Source organism: Vicugna pacos, chromosome 34, assembly GCF_048564905.1.
Source record: "Vicugna pacos chromosome 34, VicPac4, whole genome shotgun sequence".
In the NCBI taxonomy this organism is placed as follows: Eukaryota; Metazoa; Chordata; class Mammalia; order Artiodactyla; family Camelidae; genus Vicugna; species Vicugna pacos.
Genome location: NC_133020.1, coordinates 17884244 through 17893385, shown reverse-complemented (window position 1 = coordinate 17893385; position 9142 = coordinate 17884244). Strand labels below are relative to the sequence as shown.

The window sequence follows — 9142 nt, the reverse complement described above, 5'->3', positions numbered from 1 at the left end:
AGAATTCTATAACAGCCAAACTATCAGTAAAGATCAATATATATCTACACAAGAAAATGAATATAGACATCTTGCAGACATGTAAGGAGTCAAAGTTTTTACCTCTTTTTCCAAACAAGCTACAATAAGACGTGCTCTGGTAAACAGGAAAGAGAAAGGCAGCAGATCTAAGGAATGGAATGCTGGGTCCACACACAAAACTGGTGAAAGAAGATCTCTGGAATGAAAGTTACACAACACACCCACAAACAACCTGTCCTGACTAAAGCAGGAGGGTGGAAGAAACTGCCGGACAGTCTCCAGAGGAAAAAAACTGTAAAAGTTCTGACATGCTTAAATATTTGAAAAAGAACGTAGTGGGGAGGGTATAGCTCAGGTGGTAGCACGCATGCTTAGCATGCATGAAGTCCTGGGTTCAATCCCCAGTACCTCCTTTAAGAATAAGTAAATAGGGGGAGGGTGTAGCTCAAGTGGTAGAGCGCATGCTTAACATACACAAGATCCTGAGTTCAATCCCCAGTACTTCCTCTAAAAATAAATGAATAAGTAAGCCTAACTATTTCCCTCTCAAAAATAAAGTAAGTAAAATAAATTAAATACAAAATGTAAAACTTTTAAAAAAGAGTAAGTAAATAAATAACTGAATTACCTCCCTCCACCAAAAAAAAGAAGGAAAGAAAAAATAAATAATTTTGTAATTAAAAAAAAAGAAAAAGAATGTGAACAAGTATTTTACAGATCTATTGAGACATATGGAAAAATTAGAGTTAAATACACAGAAAATTATATTTTTTAAAAGAGGCAATTATAAACTTAAGGGAAAACAAAAAGTTGAATAAGAACGAGAAGTTACCTCACACTCATGTCAACTGATTTTTGACAAGCGTGCCAAGATCATACAATGAGGGAAGTAACAGTCTTTTCAGTGAGTAGTGCTGGGACAACTGGACGGCAACAAGCAAAAAGTGGAGTGGGATCCCTACCTCTCATCATTCAGAAACATTGACTCAAAATGTATCAAAGACCTAAATGTAAGAGCTAAAGCTAGAAAACTCTTAAAACACAGTTGTATGTCTTCATGACCTTGGGAAGGCAGTGGTTTCTTAGATATGACAACAGGATAAGCAACACGAGGAAAAATCAACAGGGAATCAACAAAATTTAAAACTTTTATACTTCAAAGGACATGATCAAGAAAATGAAAGGAAAACCCACAGAATGGGAGAAAATATTTGCAAATCAAAATACTTGTGTCTGATACAGTACTTGTATCTAGAATACAAAGAACCCTTCCAACTCAACAACAACAACAAAAAACCAATTTGAGAATGGACAAAGGGCCTAAATTGACATTTCTCAAAAGAAGATATACAAATGGCCAATAAGCACAAGAAAAGATGCTCGACATCATTAACCATTAAAGAAATACAAACCAAAGCCACAATGAGATACTACTATATAACCAGGAGGCTGGCTATAACCAAAAAGGCAGATAGGACCACGTGCTGATGCGGATGTGAAGAAATTAAATCCTCATACACTGCTCTTGAGAAAGCAAAATAATGCAGCCATTTTGGAAAAGAGTCAGCAGTTCTTCAAACAGTTAAATATAGAGTTACTGTGTGATCCAGCAATTCCACTCCTAGGTACATACCCAAGGGAAATGAAAATGCCCACACAGAACCTAGCACATGATTATTCATAGCAGTATTATTTAGAATAGCCAAAAAAATAGACAACCCAAATGTCCATCAACTGATAAGTGGATATAGTATAGTGTATCCACATAGTGGAATAGCAATAAAAAGAAATAGAGTGCTAATACTACAACATGGAGGAATCTTGAACCTGTGCTAAGATAAAGAGGCCAGACACCAAGGATCACAGTGTACGATTACATTTAGATGAAATATCCAGGACAGGCAAGAACCTATAGGGACAGAAGGTGGATTAGTGGTTGCCTACAACTGGGAAGGAGAGGGAATGGCGGGTGGCAGCTAAGGGGTATGGGGTTTCATTCTGGGGTAATGATAAAAATATTCTAAAATTGATTTTGGTGATACAAGCACAATTCAGTGAATATACTAAAAGCCATTGAATTGGGTGAATTGTACGTGGATTGTATCTCAATAAAGACACAGTTTTTTTAAATAAGAAAGATAAGTTGCAGATACTAACTATTATATACAAAATAAACAAGTTTCTACTGTATAGAACAGGGAACTATATTCAATATCTTATAGGAACCTATAATGAAAAGGAATATGATAAGGAATTTATGTATGCATATGTATGACTGAAACATTATGCTGTACACCAGAAACTGACACACTGTAAACTGACTATACCTCAATTTTTAAAAATCTTTTTAAAAAGGGATATTCTTATGCATTTAAGTAAAGAGATGCATTTTAATTTCAGAAAGAAAAAAAAAGTTATCCCACAGTACACCACTTGGCTCAGTATTAAACAATATTTACATAGTCCTAATAATGTAAACACTGTCTACTGATTTAAGCCAAAATGATGATATAACTAAACAAAAAGGATGAGGGAGGGGGCTGTAAGAAAGGAGGGCATTGGGGATTGTAAATCCAGTTTCCTGACAAGATGACTAACTTTCAAAATCAAACCTGGATAATCTATGGAAGCTCTAAGGAATCGTGAATTTCAAGAAGTAACAACTAAAGTATAAGAATGCCTTGGGGAAACTGAAGGCTATTGTGGGTTGAATTGCATCCTCCAAAAATTCTGTGTTGAAGTCCTAACGTCTAGTTCCTCAGAATATGATGTTACTTGGAAACAGGGTTGTTGCAGGTGTAACAGGGTGGTATTTCGGTTATCTCAGCCTTCAACTTCTGGGGTCTGCATGCTTGTCGTCAGCATGCAGTTAACGTCTTCCACCTGGTGGGGGATTTAGTATGTGCAGAACAACTCAAGGTTATGGCTCAGGATATTATCTACAGCTCCTGAGGAGGAACTAAAGGTCCCCAACTTTGTTTTGTGGCTAAACTACTATCTTGCCTTGCTTGACTGTTTCTCTTTGTTTCTGCATTTTCTTACTCCTCTGATTAAATTTGCTCTTTGGAATTTGGGGAAGGCCTAGGAAGCTAAAGTTTTTCTACAAACAAGAGGGAGAAAGACACTGGGGAGGGGAGAGGGGTTCTGTCCCCAGGAAGGCCCCACAAGGTCCTGCTGGGTTTCAAGCTGAGAATTCTAACATGCAGCCAGAATTGAACGGCTTGGTCTACAGGGGGAAAAGTAAATCTAAGCTCTTCGTCCCGGCCGGCATTCAAGACTCCTAGTTACTTGGCACTACATTTCCTACCCAAACTTATCTCCCACTATTAGAGAAAGGCTCACTGTGTGTTCACAATCATTAACTTTGTCCTATGTCAGTATTCCTACCTTTGCTCACATGCCTATGTCCCCAGGACCAGGCTGCCCCCTCCCACCCGACTTACCCACTCGAACTATTTCCTGTTCTTCAAAGTTTCTCCCCATAGACATTATTGTCCATATTTAACACCAATTCCCTATTTCCATCAGCTGAAATTTCCCAAAATTTAGTTCAAATGTCATCTCTTCAACAAATAACTTTTCTGACCCCTCCCCCAGCTAAAAAAGGAACTAATTTTCCTATTCAGTTATCACGTCCAAATTCGTATGTTTACATATATATCTGTTAAGTAGAATGAAAGCTACTGAGAATCAGGAACCAACCCTGACTTATTGATTATGTCCCTCCAAATAACCCTGCACATAATGGTTCAGTGTTTATTGAATAAAAATGTTACATACTGTTTCACATCAAAAACAAGATTGTTTTGTTCTTGAAAACATGATCTTATATATCTTCACAGCAGGAAGTAGTCTATACATGCCTGTTGAATTGAACTATCAATGTCCTCATCACCAATAATCACACATCCTACTAAAGCATGTGCATGTATTCTTCAGGGCACCTTGCACGTAGCAGAGTCTCAAATATTTTGATTTTCTCTTCTCCAGTCCTACCAAATTATGAAAGGATCCCAGAATTACTCATACTTCACACCAACCTCTCCATTCTCACATCCAGCTCCTCTCCAGCCATCCTTGTGAAAACTCATTCCTGTCAAGATCCAAGACTCCCATATACATTTCCATGAGTCCCAGGATCATAATACATGTTCACATAGAGCCATCAATCCATTTCTCCAAAATCTACTCTTCACTTAACACATGCTTACTAATCTGGCTTCACTTCTGTTGAGCCTTCCAGAAGATGAAGTCCCAGCAAAGACATGAGATGTGACTGAGGTAGATCATCTGCAGATATGGCTGTGGACACTTCCTCACATCCCCATAATTGCATGCAGCTTCTCTGATCTAAAAAACAAGTACATTTCCACACAGCCTTGAATCTGGGCTGGGCTGTGATTTATTAAACTGGTAGAATGCAGCACAAGTGACACCAAGTCACTTCCTGGCCTATGTCTATCAAATCTTGAAGCTTCCACTTTTCCCTTTGGACTCAAGCCTCCATAAAAAGAAGTTTGGGCTAGCTAGACTACTGATTAATGATACCACGTAGTAAAAAAAAAAAAAACTCAGCCATTCTAACTAAGGCACTAGACACGTCAGTGAAGACATCTTGGACATTATAGTTCTAACCAAGCTCCCAGCAGAATGCTGGGATTGACCTTCAATCCACACCAAATAGTGCAGAACTGCCCCGCTGAGCCCAGATAAACCAGAGAATATGAATTAATAAATTGTTGTTTTCACTCCAACATTCACAGCAGCACTATTTACAACAGCCAAGACATGGAAACAACCCAAGTGCCCATCAACGACTGGCTTAAGAAGAAGTACGTGGTGGAATATTACTAAGCCATAAAAAAGAATGAAATAGTGCTGTCTGCAGAACATGGATCGACCTAGAGATTATCATACGACATGAAGTCAGACAGGGAAAGACAAATATATGATGTCACTTATACATGGAATCTAAAAAATAATACAAGTGAATCTATATACAAAACAGAAACAGACTCACAGACATAGAAAACAAACTTATGGTTACAAAAGAGGAAAGAGAGGGAGGAGAAGGATAAATTGGGAGTATGGGATTAACAGATACAACTACACATAAAATAGATAAGCTACAAAGATTTCCTATATAGCACAGGGAACTATACTCAACATCTTGTAATAACCTATAATGGAGAAGAATCTGAAAAAATACATTAACTGAACAACATTGCTACATACCTGAAAAAAATACAATATTGTAAATCAACTATACTTCAATTAAAAAAATAATAAATTGTTTTCAGTCACTAAGTTTGGGGGTGGATTATTATTTAACAATAGATAATTGAAATAGGTACTAACTTTAAAGGACTGGGATCAAATAAAAGACCTAATCACCATAATTCCTTAATCTTCAAATCCCAATTTGTGTCTATAAGTAATTTTCTTTAGTTTGCAACGCTACTCTTATAAATGAAAAGTTTGAATAACTTAAAAAACATATTTCCATTCAATTTCTTCAGTTTTTTTTTTTTTTTTTGCTGTTTTTTTTCTTTATGGAGGTACTAAGGATTGAACCCAGGACCTCCTTTACCACCGAGCTATACCAACCCCCTCTTCAGGTTTTTCCTAATTCTTGGCACCTATACACTCCAGAGGAGTGTCATTACCATCTGCACTAGCCAAACTCTGTATTAAATATTTTACACACATAATTTAATTTATTCCTCACACAACCCTAAGACGAAGATGTTGTATTATTCCTACTTGACAGGCTGGAAAAAAAAAAAACTAAGGCTCATAGACATTAGCTACTTTGCCTAGGGTCATATAAACAGAGTGGTAGAGCTTGGGTTTAAGTCTAGACCTGACTCCAAAGGCCATGTTTTTAATCTATAATCTATACCATAGTAGAGACTTATTCACATCAACCTAATAAACCATCCTAAGAAACACAAATAGCACTTTAAAGCCACATAAAAGATTTCTTTAAAAGCAGTATATCAAATATTTTCCTTATTTCATTCTGCAAATATTTATTGAGAGCCTCATATATACTAGGCACTGGAGACATACTAAACATAACCCCAATCACAACACAATTCTAGAAATTGTAGCTACATTTTTCTCCTCTTGATTGAGTAATGTCAACCTTATTTAACTTGATTCATGGCCAGTGAAATTGTTAAAAGACAAAAAGGCAGAGAGTGCCATATATGCTTCATTATAGGTAGACCTACCCAGCCATCTCCCAACACATTGTGTCCTCTCACCATGCACCACTGATCACTATTCTCTTCCCCACTTGAAACATTGTACTTGTTTCTCTGCTTACTGAAATCCAACCTCTTCTATGAAGCCTCTCCTGATTAGGCCAAATACATTCTCCTGTCTAGGTTATTTATCCTCCAGTCCACATTAGTGGTTTCCAAACACAGCTACTTAAAATCATCTGGCTTTTAAAATTAGAATTACCAAAAATTAGAGAAGTTATACTTTGAAAAAGCAAAAGCCTGAAAACAATCTAAAAGTCTATCAAAATGAAACCCATTAAATCATTACAGTACATAATGTGAGAATATAAAACAATACCTACATTCTGTCAAATTGAAAATGCACCATGCACCATGAATAGTGTGTATGAAATCCTACTTTTAAAAAAAGAGATAGACAAATAGGAAGGCTTATACATACACAGTACATGTTTAGAATTACAAAGAATCTCTTAAGAGTGGTTGCCTCCAAGAAGAAGCATAAAAAAACAAACTGTGAGAATACTTTTCATCTGCTTACTCTTTTGTAATTTTAAAATTTGCATTGTATGTCTGTATGTATGGATATATTCTTTGTAATTATTAGGGAAAAAATCCCACATAGATGCACAAGACTCAGTTCAGCTCTACAGCTGTCAAATCTCTGGGGGCCAGGGACCAGCTTTTGAAACTGTTAAACTACCCAGAGATTCTGATGATCAGTTAGGCTTAGGACTCATTCACGCCAACCACCCATATGGTACTTAATGCTTCATATTAAAGTGTACATGTGAGAATATAACTTTATACCCCTGACTATAAAAGCATGGGGGAGGATACATTATACTTTGTTCTTCCTACAGTTCTCAGCTCAGAAAAGATAGCCAATAAATATTTTTTGATAAGAACAGTGCAAAAGTATAATTCCATTTTTCTATTACATTTCACTCCAGTGTGGAAGGGTTTTTCAAAATACATTTAACATGATGGCACAATGGGGCAATTTAAAGTTATCACTTTCAATACATGAAGGGCCAAATGTCAAAAGGTGCCAAAAATAATTTTTATTTCTTAAACACCACAGGCATGGTTAGACTCAAAGGGCAAGTGGTGAGTCCAAATCTAAGGCTATAAGACTTAGGGATGAGTTACACTTCCTAGTCCACATGAATAAGTAATATAGCATCCAGAGGAAAGTAAAACATGTGGATAACAGATTCCAAACAAGTCCCATTCCACAGTTCCCAGGTCTCTCTTCTACCGGTACTTCCCATGTCGGTTAAAGTGCTTGTAGAGATAGCTGATGCGTTTGTTAAGGTTGTGCAGGTCATCAATGAACATTCGATTTCCAACCATTCTCTTCTTTCGGATACAACGCTGCAATTCATTCCCCTTCCAGCCCCGAAGCCATCTAGGGCCCTTGATCAGTTCTTTAGGGTGTTTTTCAAAGTTTCCTGCGTAATGTGAGAGCACGTATTAGTACCAAAACGAGAGAACCCAGCCTCCATCAGCTAAGCCTTCAACACAGTTGAATCTCCCGGAGCAGCACCAATCGACAACGCACATTCAGCTACAGTATCAAGAATACAAACTCCGTAGCAAGCCTGCTTGGGGTTCAAATTCTGGCACTGATATTTGCTGGCTTTGGAAAAATTACTTAACCTTCCTGTGCCTCAGTTTCCTCACCTGTAAAGTGAAAAGGTTATGATTAAATGTGTCAGTACATGTAAGGCACACAGAACAGCGCTGAACACAATGTAAACAACCACGTGTTTGTTCTTACCACTGAATAAGGCACCGTTTCCACAGAGGTGAAAGAAAATAATCGTTACAGCATAACCGTTGTTCTGAAATTCTGCACCACGGAGTCGACTCTTACCTAGGATTCCGATGTTGTCATACACCCCGAACATGGCCCTCTTCTCGTTCCAACGATCAACCACTTTGGGTGGCGGGAGGGTGACCCTTACATGGAACAATCTAGGAACACCTAGGGATGGGGAAGAAAGGAAATTAATCTGAGCCGCTTACTGAAAAGCAGTTCTCGGGGCGTCTTTCTGTAACAGCCACTCACCCAAAGAGAAGCTTCTGCAGGCCAGAGGCACCCAGCCCCATAGGCCCCTGCCTGTCACCCAAGAGAGGCTCCCAGCCATTGTTCTCGTCTCTTCTCTACAACAGCCTCCGCACGGCACAGCAGTGAGGGCCAGACCTGACCTTCGAGAAGAAGACAGGTACCGTCACCGCTGTCCCCACTCCGGCACTAGGTGCGCGCAGCCATCTTGGGCTTTACCCAAGCAGCTCCGGGCGTAGGGCCCGCCTTGACCCCGCCCCCCAGGTTCCGGTGCAGCGCCGCCTTGACGCCCCGCCACGCCGAGGCGCTTCCGGTCGGCCCGCCGGAAGTTGGGGAGCGCCAGCAGAGCTGAGGGTCTCGTTTCGTTGTCTGAGGCGCCCCAGAACTGAATTTCAAGAAAATTCACCTTGTCCTGTTTCCTTGGGCGTCCCTCAACTGAGGGAGATGAAGGTCCAGAACCTGGAACCTAGAGCTTCCTTTCTTTGTGCCCCACAGCAGCTTTGCTCTGTAGCTGTTTTTATTACCCCTGGTCGACAGGGAAGGAAGTCTGAGGCTGAGAGAGTGCAGTGACCTGCTTGGACATCACATAGCAGAGGAGATGGCGGAACCCGGACCAGAGCCTAAGCCTTCTAACTACCGGCCTGAACTTGCCTCCTGTCCTGGGGGTGACTGAATGGGTCACTGTCCCAGGGGCACTGCCACTTCTCAGCTAGGAACCAGGCATCTCTGGCAGGCACCGCCAGGGCCTCTTCCCCCGCAACTGGGAAAAAGGAGGATCCTGTGAAGAAGGAGGCATCAGGGG

General features: G+C 39.6%; 1 protein-coding gene across 2 annotated transcripts; it reads right to left on the bottom strand.

The window, feature by feature from the left end:
- Positions 1 to 7310: 7310 nt before the first annotated feature.
- Positions 7311 to 9093, bottom strand: MRPL51 (mitochondrial ribosomal protein L51). 2 transcript variants are annotated; one of them, XM_072954821.1, is made up of 4 exons: positions 8747 to 9093; positions 8344 to 8483; positions 8149 to 8259; positions 7311 to 7723 (listed from the first exon to the last, which is right to left on the bottom strand). In XM_072954821.1, the coding sequence occupies exons 2-4, from the start codon at positions 8420 to 8422 to the stop codon at positions 7527 to 7529; spliced, it is 387 nt and encodes a 128-aa protein (XP_072810922.1). In that variant the 5' UTR covers positions 8423 to 8483; positions 8747 to 9093; the 3' UTR covers positions 7311 to 7526. The 2 variants fall into 2 exon arrangements, with proteins under 2 accessions (XP_072810922.1, XP_006210912.1); XM_006210850.4 differs by lacking the exon at positions 8747 to 9093 and having other exon boundaries at positions 8344 to 8570.
- Positions 9094 to 9142: the final 49 nt, after the last annotated feature.

Bases quoted from the DNA above. Each gene is read 5' to 3' on its own strand.
- MRPL51 (XM_072954821.1), bottom strand. From the start codon at position 8,422: ATGGCTGGGAGCCTCTCTTGGGTGACAGGCAGGGGCCTATGGGGCTGG. The intron at 8,260-8,343 runs GTGAGTGGCTGT...CCCCATCCCTAG, and splicing joins CTGCAGAAGCTTCTCTTTGG to GTGTTCCTAGATTGTTCCAT. The intron at 7,724-8,148 runs GTAAGAGTCGAC...CACATTACGCAG, and splicing joins TGACAACATCGGAATCCTAG to GAAACTTTGAAAAACACCCT.